This window comes from Periophthalmus magnuspinnatus, chromosome 1, assembly GCF_009829125.3.
Source record: "Periophthalmus magnuspinnatus isolate fPerMag1 chromosome 1, fPerMag1.2.pri, whole genome shotgun sequence".
In the NCBI taxonomy this organism is placed as follows: Eukaryota; Metazoa; Chordata; class Actinopteri; order Gobiiformes; family Gobiidae; genus Periophthalmus; species Periophthalmus magnuspinnatus.
Genome location: NC_047126.1, coordinates 19,502,847 through 19,522,471, shown reverse-complemented (window position 1 = coordinate 19,522,471; position 19,625 = coordinate 19,502,847). Strand labels below are relative to the sequence as shown.

Genomic DNA, 19,625 nt, shown 5'->3' with positions numbered 1-19,625 from the left:
AACATGCTGTTATTTTAGACCATTTTTTGGGTAGTTACATACTGTGACTTTAAGGGGAGCCCATTTGGCCCTTCTTGTGCTGGGCCCCATGGCTAACGGCCCTGTACACATATAGATAAAGTGAATCATACTGTATACATACACCATACTGTATTTCTAGTGACTGTTGTACTTTTGTGTTGCTTAAACTCTATAGCCCACACAAATTTCCTATAACACAAACTGTGCTGTAAATCTTGCATGAAGGTGCTGGTGTTGTAATCTGATGTTTTAGATTCTGTACTGCCTTTATTACTCTCAAATGGCATACAAATTAGCCAGCTCTGGATGTAATTGGTAATATGAAACAGCGATACGGCGAAGGTCGCGTGGAAAAGATGAAGAAGAGGAGTTATTCAAAGGCGGAGCTTTGGCAGTCTTTGAAATGAACCGCCAGGTCACCGCGCTCACCCCCAACCGGCTGTGTCCATGACACAACATCTACATGACCCATTCTGGAGAGAGATCCATCAAAAGAAACGCAAAATGTGTTTCTCTCTGTTTAATCAGCCCAGAGCTCTGAGAATCTGAGAGAGGAAGGATTGGATTCATTAAAAAGAGGCCACAGACAGCATATGCATTGTTCCACATTTTCACAAAAAAAATCAGGAAATAGAAGGAAAAAAAAGTGATCTGGACAATTTATAGTTTTGTGCCATGTGCAGACTTCAATTAGGCTGTGGGGGAGGAGCACATAGGGGCAGGGTACTCCACTAAACTGGTTTTTGGTCAGTGCATAACAGTTGTTGCAAAATGCCTCACTCAATAAACACATGAGAGGTATAAGCAAAAAGTAACAAAGAACAATAGCCCCAGTTTAAAACACTTTAGGGTAAGTTCAACTGATTTAACTAATAACAGATAATCAACTATAGAGTGTCTTATAGTTGCAGTATCATTAGCTCCTCCCTTTAGACAGATATTAAGGTCAAATACCAATATCCTTAGATGAGTGGCAAAATATTAAAAAAGGCAACTTTCATCCAGCCAACAGAATTCAGATTTCTTCTCTGCTAAAAAACTCAAGTAAAAATTAATGATTTTCAAAAACTGTACATAATTAACCAGTCCTCGGTCAGATCATCTCCACTGACCAATGAAACGGTTACACCACTCAACAGGTAGAGCTGCCTCAGTGCTGAAAGGTTAGAGAACCACTGATGCCCTGTAGGACGTGTGAGAATTGTTTATATTACTGGACATTTTTGTGGTTATTTATTACCAATATGAACATTTTGCAAATACCTCGAATGTATTTTCTGACACTTCCACTTGTTGCTTTATGTTAAATACTGTGTAGATAGTTGAAAAATATTTATCAATGATCCATAGAGGACAATGTAGAGGAATAATGGAGAATTCCTGTTGTCAATAATCTGCAGCACAATCACGTTTTATGAGATACACAAAGACACAAACTTATAGTACTCAATAAAGCCATAGATTGTAGCCTTAGCATTTCTCGCTGACCAATCTGGCAACACCAGCCCAGATTACACATTTCTTTGAGAAGAGGAGGTTCTGTGATTGGTAAATGAAGATATCCTTGGTACAGACACAGTGAGAGCAGTGGGGACGAGGTGAGGTGTGGATGGAGTAATGGAGTATTTATGACCAAAGGGAGCAGAGAGGAGGACGACATCTGCACTGCTAAATCACATCAATCTGTCTTTAGAGCAGAGTTAAAAGAAAGTAAAACAACTCTAAGTGCATATGACAGGCTAGACTAATAATTTCACCAAAACATACTTAAACATATATATATTTTAAGAATTTACTCACAATCTTGGCTAGTTTTTTCATTTTTTATTTTACTTCCTGGTTGGACACAGGTAGCAGATATATGGCTAGATTAATACAAATAAATGTATGGTATATATATTTTGTGTGTGTGTGTGTGAGTGTGTGTGTGTGGGTGTGTGTGTGGGTGTGTGTGGGGGTGTGTGTGTGGGTGTGTGTGTGGGGGGGGGGGGGGGTGAGTGTGTGTGTGTTTACTTCCTGGATTTTTGTACTGCTTTACTTTTTTCCCACAAACTGTCACTTAACTGGTGTAAAACTATGATACATATTTACCAGGTGTATCTCATCAAATCACATAATAAATATTAAAACTCACACGCACATTTTCATTTGCATTTGTCTAATACTGTGCAGGTCTCGTGTCTGTAGAGGTTTACGAGCAGTCTGTTAGCTACTAGATAATTGTAGGTGGAGATTATAACTTGGACAAAAATTTGAGTAACATTTTTTTTCTTTGCTTGTGAAACTAAATTCATTTTGACTATGTCCAGTGCTAAGTATCATTTTTGCCTCAATGAAGTCATCTGGCAGAAAGAGAAAGAAACTGTACTTTTTAGTTTATAGATTATAACGGAACAAAATTAGACTTGTTTAGCATGTGTCGAGAAGCGGCAGTCTGCACTCTTACAATTTGACGTCCTGTTTATAATGGCCAGTGTCGTAATGGCGTTGTCTTGATTGAGTGTATTTGAGAGATTTAAGAACGCACATAGTTTACCAATAGAATATAGATCTATTTGCAGTCTTTGCACTAAAAAAGAGGTCATTGATTAAAGTTAATTCAGATATATCCTGGTGATGCAGAAGAGGCACCAAAAGTTGTTATTGATCCTACTACCGCATTGTAATGTTTTATTTCTACTGTATAAATGATCATCTATGGTCACGTTTGTAAATTAATATTATTCACCTGAAGAAATCATGATAAAAATATTCCATCCTTTCAAACGTGAGGTACAACTTATAATGATTGTCTGAAGATTTTAATATGCTAAATGCATCTTGTCAATAATGTAACATGTAACACAACTGCATTTGTAAGAGAAATTATCTGTATTTGTCTGGTATTTGTGATATGGAGACAACAGTGGCACAGCTGAAGCTGTACCTGAAAAACACATTTTATACATTTTGTTGAAATGGGAAGGGCATCTGGTGTAAATGGACCTATATGCAACTTCCAAATCCAGGAGTGGACAGCAGAAGCAGACTTGATGCTGTCCTGTGCAGTGGTTGAGGTGTGATTTACAGCCGTAGGGGCAGGTCAGAGCTTTTTATGGGTCCAGTCTCCTGTTCAGGCCTCACACCTCTGGAACATGGGTGGCCCTGTCTACCGACCCACCCACTCAACACTAAGAACAAACTACTCCACTCGGGGCAAACTGTTTACTTTAGGGCCTTATTCATAATGTGTGGGACTATTGTCAATATTATACTGCACAATAAGATTTCCTCAAAGCATAAAGCAGGACAGACTTAAGTTGCAGAACAGTAGCCACATTTTCATTCTCTGGGATTGAGAATATAAACTTCCCCAATGAAGATGTGTGTCTGACGGCCGGTGACTCTCCTCTTGTTCAAATGGGTGTTACTGACAGGTGGGATTGGCCAATCAGGGACAAAGATGGTCCATAGATATCAAAATAAATAGAGCCACTTGCAAGGAAAAAAGAATGGATAAAAATATCACAGGGGACTGAAAAACTTTGTTCAATTTCTACGGAATCAACGAGTGAAGCATTAAACTATGTTAATATCAGGTGAGAGTTTGTAAATGACAGGTGACCAATGAGCTCCTTCGTCTCACTGAATTAAATAAACCTGATTGAACGGCCGTGTTAGCTCCTGATTGAAGGAGTGGGGACCAGACTGATGACTATGTATTTTTTTTAATACAGAGGGATATGTGTCTGGATTTGCCAGGAAAACATCCCACCAGCAGTTTGCCTCATGGTTGCAGAACTAAAATCACTCAGTTTATATAATTTCATGTGCAGTTTCTTTATTCTAAAATTTAGCTATACATTCCTTAATATTTCAACCAAATATATACAATGCAACTTCAAACTGATTCAAATAATTCTCTAAATATAAAGTGGTGCAATGTAGAATGTATTTTATTCTTATTTTGCAGGTGCACTAACTTATCTGTTGAACGATCTGCCACCTGTTTGTCTCATGAGATGTTATTGCTTTGCCTGAAAGGTTCCACAGTATGACTTAATCTATGTTGCATGTATCCACAGGCATTAAACTGAGAGAACTGCTCTGACTGGTGGCATCATCTGTCCATCACACTGTGGAACAATTGAGGCAAAGCTATGACATCGCCATGGAGACAAGAAGGTGGCAAACCTCCCTCGGAAAAGTTACATAAATCACCTTTATGTTATAAATATATTGCAAGTTGACTCTAATAGGGTGTGTAGCTTCAAAATATATATTAAGAAATCACAGATACAAAAGTAAAGCAGGTAGTGTCTTTGAAATAGAACTGTTTTTCCTACTGGGTCTAAATACGAGGGTATAAATAGCTGGTATGACTGCATCCATGGCCTGGGGGTCAGTTCCTGTTAGCGGATCTCCCACCGCCTCACCAAATGAAGCCCAGGTACAGCTCTGCGTTTGGGGCCCGGGGTGCTGGCTCTGCCCCCTCTCTGCTCCCTGTGTGGTTCTCCTGCTTCTGGTGGTGATCCTATCATTACAACCATTATCATGTTTACACCCCCAAAAGACTATCACAACTGACACCATTTTTGTCCCAACACCTCCCATTTCTGACACAACACCTTATGTGGAAATGAGACTCAATATTTCTTGGTCTCCTTCTGCAAAAAAATAAGTACAAATTGTCCGCTTTGCAACATGGCATGTAGTAAATCTTTGGGACCACCACGAAAGGGAGAGACCACCAAACCAGACCCAGGGCAGGGTAGTCCGGCGTTGCATGTTTTTGATCAGTGGCGTTCAGGAACACACATAAACGTGGGTAAAAGCTGGACACATGGTCAGTAATAATGCGATGTGGGGTTTTAGTGTGTGTTTGTAGGTGCAGCTGTGTGGCTATAACACCATTAGGGCAGTGTGTGAGGGGATGGGAACTAATGGGTCGACACACAGGGGAGGCTGGGGTGGGATTAAACATGGTGGACAACACAGAAGACGCATAAATCAGGAGAAGAAATGTAGAATTTGGGGGGTTTTTTTAGAGAGAGAGAGAAAAACCTGCTACTGAAATGATAATGTGAACTATCCCAGTCATATTAGTTAAAAAAAAAAAAAGAAAAAAAAAGAAGTTGATATTAAACAGAGGTGCACTATTAGAAAATCTCTCAGTGTAGTTGTTTATGTTGATTCAAAGCAAATATTTTAATATTTAATACATGGAGGACAACACAGAAGACGCATAAATCAGGACTGGACCAATAAGAAATGTCAAACTTTATTTTATTTGTATTTACTTTTGAGGGAGAGAACCTGCTATGAAATGATAATATGTGTTGGATCAAGAACTGATTTAAGTCTAAATTCACTCCAAAGAAAATGTTGATTTTAAACAGGCCTGGATGCAGCCCATTGGAAAATCTCAGTTTCATTATTTTATGCTGATTCAAAGTAAATATTTTTAAGATGTGCAGAAAACAAGACACACAAATCAGGACTGGACCAATAAAATATGTTGATGTTATTTTATGTTGTTGAGTTTGATTTTTTTTTTTCTGCTACAGAACTTATAATATGTTTGATAGTCAATTTAATGTACAATACTGTACATTAATATTGCAATTTGGGGAAAAAAAGGTTAACTTAAAATAAATGTAGTCCATCTTCTGTCTATGTGATTAGTGATTAAAGTAAATAGTTCTTAATAGATCTTATTTAAATCAATGAAATTTAAATGTATATTGTGTTTGCATAATGAATAGACTCTAGCAAACAAATGAAATATCTTGACATGAGATCAAATCTTGTGACTGTGAGCTGTGTATATGTTTAGTATGAGTATGTCTGTGTCCTGTGCGTGTTTTGCTTCTTGGCCAGGACACTCTTGAAAAAGAGATTTTTAATCTCAATGAGTTTTTTATCCTGGTTAAATAAAGGTAAATAAAATAATAAAATAAAAAATGTATTGCAGTATTTTAGGATTTGTTGAAAAAATATGGATCTCAAAACACAACCTTTCTAATGTAAACACAGAGAAGTGGACCAATAAATCAGAAGTCAGATATACATGGAAATACATGAAGAGTCCAAAGAATACACTGGGTTTCTCACTTAAGTATATAGTTGTTTCTATGGCAGGTGTCTAGAGACTGAAAGTGTGGGGTACAGATATGATTTTAAAGGGAGGAACAGCAGACGGAAACCTCCCCTTTAAAATGAAACTCGTTCATAAATCCCCACAGTAATTAATCTGACCAGGATTGGGAGGATGGGCTTACACTGACACCTAGAGGACACACTGGGGAACTGGTCCATTTTTATTATTTTGTTTCAAAAGCAGAAAACTATTGAATGAGTCTTGGTAAAAATGAAATTGTAATTGTTTACTTCACAATATGATGGCAGAGTGGTTAGCTCTCCAGTAAGACAGGAGGAGGTAGTGGGTTTCATCTTTGTAAATGACCATACAGAGTTAAGGTTTAGAACGTCCAGACTTGATTTCCAAAACAGAAAAAAATGTGTATATAATGTTAATAAAAATTATAACACATTTGAACATTATTATGAAGTTAAAATTATGAAATGATGTAACAATTAATGCACCCATTTTTCTTTGGCTGTGCATTTCTGTACCTCTTGGATCTTGGATGCATTAACAGGTGTAGGCCATTACTGTAGTCTACAATACACGGTTTATGTTCTCTGTGCACTGCCCCCCGCTGATTGTTTCTTTACCTTATACCTTAAACTATTGCTATACTGTCTTCAGTACACTTTTCAGTGCTTTGTACTATACTTAAGCTGCAAATTACATGACTCTCTCGATCTGATGTGCTGGTAAACACAATGTGGAATCCAGCCTTACTTGTGGCCATAGGATTTCTCCATCACTAAGCACACATTGTTAGCAGACATGTAAAAATTAAATGTTACAGCTCTCATCTGCTTTAATATGGACCTCTCAGTTAATACAGACCCTTCTCCAGATCTGCGTGAGGACCTTTATAGCTGGACTATTTTGTGTCTGTATTAGGTTTATGAGAGTACCCAGACACAGGGAGAACATGCACACTCCTCAGACCACTAAAGCAAGGTGCCAGATCACAATTGAATCTACATTGCACTTTACTTTAAATTACTTGGAAATAATAAAAATTACTAATATTTATATAATCTCCTCAAAAGCTAAATCTTTCTCCATGAGGTCCTATAGTACGCATAAAACCTGTAATCCTGTAGTTAAGACCTCTACAAACATGGTGTGATTGCACATGTAGTTTTGCAGTTCATATCTTCTCTGACATTTTTGTGGTCCTGGTCTTGTTAAAATTAATGCATTTTGAACGGATGTTTGAGTGCAACAACATAAATCACAAATCTAAAAAAAATGTTTGGCACTTAATATCCCAACTCCTACACCCCTAATTAAGTAGTTTCAAAGCCTGAATCATTCTTAATGAAATTTGTTAAGTATGAATTAAGTCTTTGTTCATGCTTCATTAAGGCTAATTATGATGCTGTTATTAGTATTACTGAAAAGGTAGAAAAATTGCTGATATTTTTTCAACAGGCACAAACTTGAGTTTTTAATAATTAAAATACATATACTACATATATAATTAAAAAGCACATGCATATTTGTTTCAGTGTTTTATTGGTGACAACACATTTCTTTACAGTATGTGCGATTCATCTACATGTCGGTGCTACACTCTGAGGAGGCCAGTTGTGGTCATTTAAACAGGTTTTATATATAAACCTACAGGAAAGAGGCCAGAACACACACCACAGCAGTCTCTCACTAAAACTCAACATAGGGGTCTTCATAGGCGTGAGGAGCCGATGTTCGGCAAGTCCTGGTGTAGTCACTGTGACAGGAAGTGCACAGCAGTGTCACGCTCCTCCACCAGCTCCTGTGCTGTGGCATCCATTTTGGCCCGAGAGAAGTCGTTAATGGAGAGACCCTCTACGATTGTCCATGTCTTGTTCTGAACAGAATAACATTTGTGTATTTTTTTAAACTGGTGCATACCGGCTCTTGGGGTCAAAATGAGACCACTTTGTGCTGTCTGCATCTAATTACATAGAGGCTTTATTGACTGTGAACCTGAATGTAAGGCTTGTGCGCTGTTAACATGCTAGTAGTAGCTAGCTGTGGTGTGACACAAAACTTCACAGCAATGAGTTTATAAGCGCTTTTCACAAATTTCAAAGACCAGTGTGAAAAACTAGGATGATAGAAATGTGTTAGGAAAGTGAGAAATTATTTTGGACCGCAGCAAAACCATTTATAATGAACTAGTTGTTTTTCACATTTTTAAAAGGCTGTAAAAATCTGGTACAGTGCCTTTAAATACATTTTCTAACAAAAGGACAGCACTCAAGTGAGGGATTTCATGCCAACAAGTTCTCAAGTCGCCAATAACCATTTGTATTTATGGTTTGGCAAAAGTTTTATTCTTGTATGTGCTGATTCTTCATGAATGCTAATCAAATTTTAGGCCTGTAATAAAAAGTTGCTGGATAAAGGAGTCATTGATAAATAAATGAAATGGGGATTTAATAATCTCTTTTAAAGAAAAATGTCTTATGCCGACATCATTAAAAATAGTTTTTATCTCACAGCTAATACAGAATTAAATATACTGTATACTCATTAAACCTTGAGAAAAAAATGGCTCTCTGTTAAATGTGACATTTCAGCAATTTTCACAGAGAAACTATCAAGAGATTTTTTTTAATTAGATTTGTAAATCGATTTGTATGGCCGATGATGCAAGTTGTACGCACAGTTTGCTCTGTGTTAAAATGTCAGACAGTTGAAGGCAACATTATTGCTGAGGATGAACTCCTGAATTTCCTCCGAGTCAAATCTCATCCTGGCTCATAGCCTTGGATTGAGTCCTCCAAGAATGTCCTTTTTGAGCTTTGTCCTATATCCCAGAGGAATGGCTCACCCAAGAGGGCACAGAAAGATGCCAATAACACAAAAACAGTATTGACTGAGTGTGAAGAGACGTGTTTCTTATTATTTGGATGACCTGCCACATGTGATGTTCAATAGCCTGGATGTCTCATATCTATTAACAAGAATGGAGCAGCTGAGCAGAGATCGCCACAGTAAAACAGGCTGAGAATTTGCAGATTGACGTAAGTCACGTTTTGCATATTGTTTCAAAGAGAATTTTTGACGAGGTGACTGTTTTGGAGCGTATTTGAATGGGCTACTCAAGTTAAGTTGTGGAGGTCTTATTTTATTATTTTAATTTATTAAAAGTGATAAACTGTTAAAACAGTATAAATCTACCATATGGCTCAATCAGATGTACTGATGTAAACTCGCTAATCTGAACCACAAGCGGGATATTTGTATTTTTTATGATAATATAATATGTGGTGAATCCTTCTGTAAATACGTTAAAAATAATAATGGAATAGGTTGGAATAGGTATGTCGTTGGGTATTATGAACAGGCTCGGGAAGCAACAAGAGCGTGGGCTTTGGCTCGTAGACCAAGAAATGGTCCCATCTTTGAAAACAAAATGCTTACCCATGCCAGATACAAATATGTCATTAGGTTTATCTCAAAGAATGAACAAAGTATGAGATCTATTTCATGAGATACCGACCTTGATCTGAACAGGGAAGGAGTAGATGAGGTCCTCAGGGATGCCATAGGGGTTTCCTTTGGCAAAGACTCCCATAGAGGTGAACTCGCCCTGAGTCAAGAGAAAAAGAGCATTAACTAAAGGGGGTCAGGTCTGTGGAACAAAATCATAGCCAAGTCAGTGCTGCCTTGTTGTGAATGTATAAATTATATTTATATGACTTAAATTTAACTAAACATTAAAATTAAAATTATGCTTAAAATACAGCAAGAGAACTAGTTAAATACTGTATATGAATATAATATATGAATGAATATATATAACCTAAAACCAGGCAATATATAACTTTTATATTCAAGATTCCTTTATTTGTCTCCCTTAGGAGAAATTTTTCTTGGCTTGACAGTGATGGTTCAGGTGGTTTACCCCCCAACCAATAGATTCCCAGTTTAAAAAATTGCCCAGTCATAGAGCCATGGTGTCCATAGGCAAAACTGTTCAATTACACATCCCAAACACAAAGACAATTATAAATGAAAAGATAATTTTAAAAAAAGTTTAAAAAGGTGCACCATGTAACTTTTGGGCTGGAACATTTTAACAAATTGCATTAAATGCAACTGTCTTGCATTTATTTACTGAATTACAGATAAGCCATGTCACCTCTCCACAGATTTGACCTGTAACTTGTGGCTTGTAACTTGGCCACATGCTTGTCCTCAGAGTTAGGTTTAATGCCATACAGTTATAGTGTGAACAATTCTTGGCGAAGTTGTAACATCTCCTTAGAAACAATCATGTCACATACCCTCTGTCAGAAAAGTTACAGATTGCACCTTTAAAAAAATAAAGTAATTTTTCAAATATAAAGTGAGACTCGTACATCCTTGGTGCCAAACCAGAGGTCCCTCATGTGGTCGCAGATGGCTTTAGCGGCTGACATGGCGCTGGACAGTTTCCGGGCCTTGATCACAGCTGCACCGCGCAGCTGCACTGTCTGAAAAGAAACAAAAACACAAAGTGATATACAATGATACAATGACACACACAATGATACAATTTAAAACATAAAAATTACATTATAATAATGTTTTCCCCAGTTGAAATTAAAGTCTACTACAAACATTTTAATACCATCATGTACAATACAGTCACTAAAACGTATTTAAAAAGGGAACTGTATGTAAGATTTAGATTTTCATGCCATGACACATCTGGTCCCCAGATATGAGGTAGACATGTTCAAATCAAGCATAGCTTTTAGTGATAAGAATAAATCAGCATTACAAATGTTAATTACAACTATGTGATAACTAATGTCCATAACATGGTTTTTAGTATTAAAAAAAAAAAAAAAAAAAAAAATCTGAAACTTTATAAAGGAGCATGTTATCAAAACATTTTGTAGAATTTTAAGTTTTTACATATTTTAAATAAATTATGGAGGTTCTGTGGTGTTTAGTTATCACATAGCTGATTAGTCACTAGCAAGATTTCAAAATGTTATCACTGGCAGGTGGTCAAAGTTCATCACAGTTGACAAAAAAAATGGCACACTAAAAAAATCCTAAAACTTGTTTAATTTAAAACAGGAGGAACCTACAGAGATGAAATTTCCTCTGAGCCAGTCCTCGTCCTTCACTGCATCGTAGGCTGGAACCGATGCCCCCTGGAGGTTGACTTTGGCGTGGTGCACGTCCGGATACTGAGTGGACGAGTGGTTTCCCCAAATGATAACGTTCTTCACATGGTCAGAGGACACACCACAGCGCATCGCCACCTGCAGGACAGCAACAGAACCAGGCCTGAGACAATGGTGTTTGTTAAAAGGCATATTTGAGGACTGCAAAGATTTGACCTATAAATTTGAAGATAAAAAGTGAGTGAATAAGACCATAATGCAGGCGAGTGTTGCACAATTTGTATACTTTGTATAGTTTCATTTGGACCATAGAAAAGTATTTAGTCCAAAATAATGTTGACTGATATGATTATTTCAGTCTCATGCATATACAAATGTATATTGCAATTGTTTGCTTTTAAAGTATCTGTCGTTGAAGGTTCAAAACCATTTTATGATATATACACAGTCAAAACAGATAAGCAACACATTTGATTGTAGCTTTAAATTTCAACAAGATGGCATATACTATGAACAATTTAATAAGAGAAGGAATAGCCATAAGACTTTAATCTTGCATGTTTCCAAAGTTCTATGACACCTTGTACTTGTTGCAGTATATTAAATATACACAATCACATCCTAGACCTTAACCTGGATTAATACCTCCTTAAAGTGTGTGTGTGTGTGTGTGTGTGTGTGTGTAACGTAATAGATAGATATAGATATATGTTTTTTATGTGCTACATTTCTTGCAGTCACCTGTGAGCAGGCCCTGTTGTGGTCCAGGCGGGTCAGGCAGGAGAAGTTCTCTTTGGGGATGGAGGGGGCTGATTTAGAGGCGATCAGACAGTTGGTGTTAGCAGGGTTCCCCACAACAAGGACCTGTAAAATAACACATTTACTCTACAATTCATTCTAACAAATGTTTAAACATTTCATATCTGAAAGAGGATAATGTTCATAAGAACCACATCTGAAGTGTCTTGTCATAATGATTTCTAGTTCGCTGGCTCACCATTCATTCACAGATCACAAAGCCTGTAGTTACTTCTGTATTATGTCTCTGCACAGAACTACACATCCCATCCCAAGAGTCTTATGCCTAAAACCTGCAGTGTATGTGTATTGCTGTGCAGAAGTTCACTGCAGAAATTCACATTTCAGTCTTCTTTCAAATATTAGTGCACATTTAGCAGCATGCTGGCGGAGAGTCCGTCACCTGAGATGTTTTTGCTCAATTATCAAATCGCGGAGGCTGCAATAAATATACAGTTATACTTAAAAGGCTTAAGATATTACATTGACTGAAGACTGATCCTAACTATTATTATGGTCACTTTTTGTCTAACCTTAACCTATTTTAACCCATAACCGAACTTTAAAACATTTTGTTGATCTAATAACAAAGACTTTACATCATTGCCCTGGTTGACCTTTGCCCTCAGTGTAAGCGGCCACGTGTTGTAGACTTAAAAGCTGATCAAAGTTCCTGTAAGAATTTGTACAACAATTTTTAGAGTCAAAGGAAATCCACTCGGTTCAAAACGGACAAAGTTTATTTGAAAAAAGGAGTTTAAACTGACCAAGCACTCCTCCTTTTCTCTACTGCCTGCACCAAACAGCTAGACATTCAATACATGTCATTCAATTTTTTCCATACAGACTCTTCATTTGTCATTTTTAAGTAAGACTGCTAAAAGATTTATTGCCTTTTCTGAAGCACAAAGGCGCTGTGCATTATAGTTACCTCTGCCTTCTCAAGAGTTTTATTATTACATCCAACACCCACATAACCAGTTAAATAACATTCATCTGAGTCCTGTATTACTCTGTAGAAGTTCATATATCAGTCTTCTTTCAAATATTAATGCACATCTAGCAGCAATCTTACAACAATCCTAAAACTAGGGCTGCACATTATATTGCAATCAAATAGAAATAGCCATTTGAGTTGGTGCAATTATGAATCACAGAAGCTGCAATTATTTAGATTATAATATGCTTTGGAAGAACAAAATATCCCATCATTTTATTGAAAAATACAGTTGCATCTGTATTTTAGCACTCTACAAACATGGTCTGAAAATTCTTGCATTAGTTTATCAGTTCAAAATTCCAGTCTTTTCACAAATGTTAATGCTCCTGGACATTTTTAGAATGTGCACTCTGAATTGAACACTATTTTTTACACACATAAATTGCTGATGTAATTGCAATTACAATAAAAATCAATAACATTTTTAGACCTCCCTCTTGCTCTCACCCCCTTCATGTGTATGTGGTTCTTAGACCGTACCTTGACTGTCTTCTTGGCATACTGGTCCAGAGCAGCTCCCTGGGTCTTAAAGATGCTGACGTTGGCTTTGAGCAGGTCCTTCCTTTCCATGCCCTCCTTTCTGGGCATGGACCCTACCAAGATGGCTGCATCGATGTCCTTAAAGCCCACCTCCACTTTGTCTGTGGGGATCACCTCTATGGAGGAGACAAGGGAAAAATGTTAGAGTGATCCCATCTCTAAAAGTTTGAGAGTGACTTCTGATAGCTTAATTTATGCAAACTTCAGCTTTACTCATAAAATACAAGTGTCTGTTTAAAAATAATTATAGTTACAAATTTACTCTGAGACAAAGCCCTCTAAACAAACAAAATTCTTGCCTAAAGACACAATAGTCTGGACTTGAGAGCGGGAATTTACCAGCTAAGCTAATAAAATCACATGCATTTCAACACGTTTGTGGATGTCAAAAATACAGGGTTAGCAGGTTTATGGGAACAATGGATATTTTGTCATCTTCATCAGACATTACACAAATTGCACTGCTGTACTGTACCAAGGGCCAGCTCAGTCTTCATTATCTTGGCCTACTTCATCAGTGGTATAATACTCCCTACAACTGAAGCATAGCTAGACTGAGACCAGACTGTGAATAGACTGGACTAAACTGGACAACACTATCGCAATGTCTTGAGGGTACATGTTTCCGGGTCCTGTACAGATGTCAGTAAACTTCTCCTGTATTAGAATTCCAGCCTCATGCCTCTTCTTCAAACTCTTGGGCTACAAATACTTAAGTAATTATAACCTTTGAATCATCACAATTGGCAAATCACAAATTACAACTTGTGATTAATCCTGCAGCCCATGACTCTACATATACAGATATGTTTTAGTAATAGATTGCATTACTGTTCTTTCATCTTTCTACCAATTATTTACACTTTGTTTACATCATGGATTTAAACCCTTTCAGATAACATTCAAACTCCTGAACTCATTTGTCGATAAGATGCCTTTGCCTCATCCTCTTATCGGACCTTTAGTCTGCTCCTCCTATCTGAACTTTAGTCTGCTCCCCTTATTGTTGTCCCACCACTGCTGTGATTGGCTGCCGCTTGGCCTCAATAATCGACCAATCACAGCTCGTTCTCCACACACCTCCCTCCTCCTTCAGTTCACACATAAAAAACACATGGGGATCAAACGTCTACCCAGCAGCAAAGATTTAGTCACTTGCATCAGTAAAATAGTCACCATTACCACCTTTATGACAAAAAAAATGAATCACGATTATTTGGCTCATAATTGAAGTTACATGTACAAAGTTACAAAGTTGCAAAGTATACTGTACTTTTATAATATATTTAATTACTAACGTTTCATGACACTTTTGATTATAAACTTTGTAGTTTAATAAATCATCTGTACTCAAATCTGAACAAGGCAACATATTGTGAACAGAATTCAAACGATATCTGATTACAACACGAGAAGTAATTTAAATCAAAATAATACATCGATTAACTGCACAAGCCTATCACCAATAATGCAGGTCATTCAGGTCAACTGTGTTTGTATAAATGTTTCAAATCTAAACTCAAAGCTAAGCCAAAGGACTTACATTTTCTTCCAACTTTCAATGAAACTAAAGAAGCTGCTTGGATGAGCAGTGAAACGTCTTCACTCCTACAACTTTTTGTTCAGTTGAGAGATTTTACTTTCAATGAAAAAGTTCTGCCTTTTAAACATAATGTGAATCCATTGCCAATATTTACCCATGCAAACTCAACTCAGAATATCTGCAGAATTAGCATTAGAGTAGGAAATCTAAAGACACTCTTGTATAACAAAAACAAAATAAAACAATTCAAGCAGCAACACTTTTTGTATTTAAGTCTAAGGTCTCACCCCTGAGCAGAGGCAGAGCACAGTCCTGCAGCTCCATCACCACCCCATCCAGCACCGGCAGCATGGGCGGGATGTCCAGGAGGATCAGGACAATCGGCTACAGAAGCAAAACAATAATGTGTTAATAAAGTAGGAATGCAATATGAAATAGTATGTTAGTAACACAAAACACTGATGTGTTATTGATGAAAAAAATTGAAAGTAAATGCACAAATTTATTAACTACTGAGCAGGTATTCTTCTCATTATGCATAACAATCAATGTTGCAGCCTTATACAGTTTTGTTGATTTCTTGCAATACTTATCAATTGTGTAATTAAAAAGTTAGTCCAGAGAAAATATTTGTCTAAAACATGAAAAAAATGATACTCTGAACACTTGGACCTCGTGAGCCAGTAACATCTGAGGATTTATTAACAGGCACAGGCTGCAGACATGTGTGATGGTGAATTTTCACAACCTTTGACATTTAACACTGCAGACATGTGGCACTGCCATCTCTTCTCTGATTAACCGAGACCAAGAATGCACCAGTTATGTAGAGCATGTACATATCTATTTAACCATGGGGCAACTGAGGAAACTGGTAACCAGGGTCCAAGAAGCAGAGTCCAAAATCCAGAGCAGCAATCGGAGCCCAGGAACCAAAGTCCAGACCGGTTTAGAGCCCAAACTCAAAGATCTCATTAACCATGTGCTTGCGAAATTGTTGAGTGCTAAATTAGAGCTTCACAATTAATCGCTATGGCTTCGAAAAGACTGTTTGAGTTGGCTCAATAATCAAATCACAAAGACTGCAGTTATTTAGATAACAGAATGCAAAAAACAAACAAAAAATTAAATTATGTATTTAGCGCCACTCTCAGTTTGAAGACTATTTCTCCTTTTTTTTGGATAGTTTAAAAGCTCAGACCAAGCTTGAACTCATCTCTGCCATCATCTCTGGCCAAAAGGTCTCTATTCCACATGCCCAGTGCACAAACACAGTGGACCCGCCCCCCCCGTGTGTGTACACGTGCTGAGAGAGGCTAGTGTGTATATGCTGAGTGCAGAGAGAGGCAGAAAGAGGGAGGGACGCAGGAAGAGAGATAGAGACACAGAGAGACAGAGAGAAAGAGGGAGAAACTCTAATGTATATGTGCAGAGTGGAGAGTGTGAGATTAAGGTGTTCATCTGTTTGTATGTGTGGAGAGAGGGGGAACATTAAAGTGAAGTTATAATACGCAACTGTTTTTATAATCACGTTGCCATTACCATTAGATTGCACAGACATGTATATATTCCTATTGGTACATGTATTGTTCTTACGGGATGTACAATAGATTTGTACAGAGGAAGCCTATCCCATGTTGCCAATATTTTATTCATAGACTGAATGCTCCACAGACATGGCATTTGACTCTGGTTACATCCAATGACAGAAGAGCGCACTGTTCCACTGTCCTTATGACAAACGTAGATCACTCCGCCATACAGGACATACAGGAATACTGAACTAGATCTCTACATACAACATGCATGATTCCATTATGTAACACTATAAGAATTGCCCAGCATCCTTTGCAGTGAAGAGGCTCAGCTGACGTTATGTAATTTGGGGTCCAGCAATACTTTCATTGAAAGCTGGAATTTATCCTATATCTTGCTGCTCTTTCAAAGATGACAGGGGAATTATCGATCACATTTAAAGAGGCGTGTTACACTTTTATGGGGTATTAACTGTTAACATAACATCTAACATATTTAGATCGCCATGTTACCTTTTATTGTTTTGAAAATAAAAAAAACACTTCAGGCATGTTTTTGATGAGGGAACAACATTATAAACATGGTAGAAAGCTCTTACCTGGTCCTTTCCAAACACATCTCCCTTGGCGATGCTGAACAGGAGGGAGTAGGCGATTTGACCAGCGGCACCGGTAACAACAACACGGATGGGTTCAGCCTATAACACAAAACAAGGCAAAACAACATGAAAAATACTGGCAGCAGTGGGTACAAACACAGGACCTCATTAGAGAACCAGTTCAATCAGTACTTAAGTAATAACAGACCTATGGAGACAAGACACACTAAGCTTATACATTATTTTATAGGTTTTACTTTATTGATAGTTTTCTAGTAAACAAACGGCAGGGCTGCACAAAATGACAAATGCAATATTTGACACCTATTTGATGACCTTGTATTTCACATTAAAATAAAAGTAAATCATTTACACTAAATTATTATTAACTCACTATTCATTCATAAAATTAAGAAAAGATTTTTAAAATACTTTTAAATACTGCCAATGGAGTTATTAATAGACAAACCTTTGATCTTTAAAATAAAAAGGAGTTCATTCTGGATGTGTTTGCCTGTCTACTTTTGCTCAATTTGCCAATAAGATGACAGGGATTTGAAATTTGGAAATGACTTTTGAGTAGACACAATTGTAAGTGCCGGGCTTAAATCTATTGCCGCTCAGATAAGCATTACAAGGCTGTACAATGACCTTGTGGGAGTGAAGGTTGGAGAGAGGGCAGCACAAATACAACATGAATGGTTTATATTACAACACATGACTCTCATTACTCACGTTTTAAGCCCAAAGAGGGGTTTATAATACAGATTATAAGGAATATAATATGCACAAAGACTCAAAGTTAGCAGAGGAAGCAGTTTGAGTATGAGTATGATTAGTAAAACATAAATAATACATGGACTTTTTTAGGCTAGCATGTGAGGAGCTATATATGATAATATAGGAACATGCTAACTTAGTCTGCATCAAAACTAACTGGAGAATTCACCTGAAAGCACAGAATTTCACAGCTAATTTAAAAAGATGTGTGACCACTGATTTTGTAGGCTACATGCATAAAAACTACAATAAAAAAGGCATTTCTAATTTGGCTACACACACCACTTTAAAATGTCAAATGTAGCTACATATGGTCACGTGCGCGAGGGAGTACGTCTGCGTCACGAGACACGACGTAAGCCCAACTCAACGCTACAAACTGAACGCTGGGTCTTTATTGTTTGGAGGAACAGTAACACGGATGCAGTTAATCCATTGAACATTTTGAACTCGCTGCTCTGATTGGTTGTCAAACGAAGGAATTAAAAAAAATAGGGTGATGACGCACGTACCACGCCACCCTGGTTAAGATGGAGAAACGAAATCCATTCAGTATGTGGATAAATACAATCAAATGCAATGCGTAAAAGTCGCCATTGTAGATTCAGGCATCCCTAATGGTGCGCATAGGAACACTAGATTTGAAGTTGTGCCAAAACAGCATGTCTTATCTTCTGAAGCAAACAAAAAGATGACATAACAAGGATGTATGTATGAATGTACTACACTTTCAGCTCGAGCCCACCCTCAATTTTGTCAATGTCACGCAAGGATGCATAACGGAACAGCTGGAGATAATGCATCTTGCTTAGAAAAGAGTTTATATTAAATGATGGATTGCAGAAGGAAACTGGTGCATTGTCATCTTACCATTGCAGCAGAGGGAGGATGAGCGGTGTGCAGCCTGATCTCGGAGTGGACAAGAAGGCAGGGTCACCTCTGCGCTACCCTTGTTCTGTACCCAAGCGTTCCAGTCAGGCGCCGGATCGACAAACGCCCCCTATCTCTGGGCAATGTAGTTTTTTTGTTTCAGCTTTATATCACGGTCAGGTGTGAATAGACTCAATCTCCCACAATGCACTGTTCTCTGCTTAGACAACGCCCCCTAAGCCAAAGAAGGATGATTTTGAGAAAAAAAGTGTGGTCTTGGGGAACATCTAGTGGTCATCGGTGAGGCTACACATTTCACAAGAATCTGTATCTAAAATCCTTTAATACAGAATCACAAACTTGTTCAAAACATGGGAAAGAAACGTTAAATAGATGTACAAAAGACAGCAGTACCCTCGTCAACTTTCTTTTTTTTGTGGAAAGTCAGTAGCCAGTCAAAGCTGCAGAGGGATTCTTGATCCAGGAGACAACAGTTCCAACCAGGATCGACTGGTTGGTCTGATTATAGGCAGTAGAAATGTATTAACAGTCAAAAGAATAAAAATAATAAAAAATATCTTAATAAAAATATCTCAAAATCCAAAATAGAATGGGACAATGTGACTATATAAAACAAATTGTCATTAGATTTTAGTAACAGAGGCAATGGGCTCATCCTCTCAGAAGGCAATGAGTTGGCCCACAGG

The 19,625-nt window shown here is 37.5% G+C and overlaps 1 protein-coding gene across 1 annotated transcript; it reads right to left on the bottom strand.

Annotated features, from left to right (window-relative positions):
* Positions 1-7,640: 7,640 nt before the first annotated feature.
* Positions 7,641-19,031, bottom strand: LOC117372278 (malate dehydrogenase, cytoplasmic-like). The gene is made up of 9 exons (XM_033968064.2): positions 18,919-19,031; positions 17,269-17,367; positions 15,422-15,518; positions 13,532-13,707; positions 11,995-12,117; positions 11,215-11,391; positions 10,495-10,608; positions 9,633-9,722; positions 7,641-7,991 (listed from the first exon to the last, which is right to left on the bottom strand). The coding sequence occupies exons 1-9, from the start codon at positions 18,919-18,921 to the stop codon at positions 7,869-7,871; spliced, it is 1,002 nt and encodes a 333-aa protein (XP_033823955.1). The 5' UTR covers positions 18,922-19,031; the 3' UTR covers positions 7,641-7,868.
* Positions 19,032-19,625: the final 594 nt, after the last annotated feature.

Coding starts and splice junctions, on each gene's coding strand:
- LOC117372278 (XM_033968064.2), bottom strand. Junction 13,708..15,421: donor TGCTCTGCCTCTGCTCAGGG/GTGAGACCTTAG, acceptor TCTCCTCCATAG/AGGTGATCCCCACAGACAAA. Junction 11,392..11,994: donor ACAACAGGGCCTGCTCACAG/GTGACTGCAAGA, acceptor GCTGTCCTGCAG/GTGGCGATGCGCTGTGGTGT.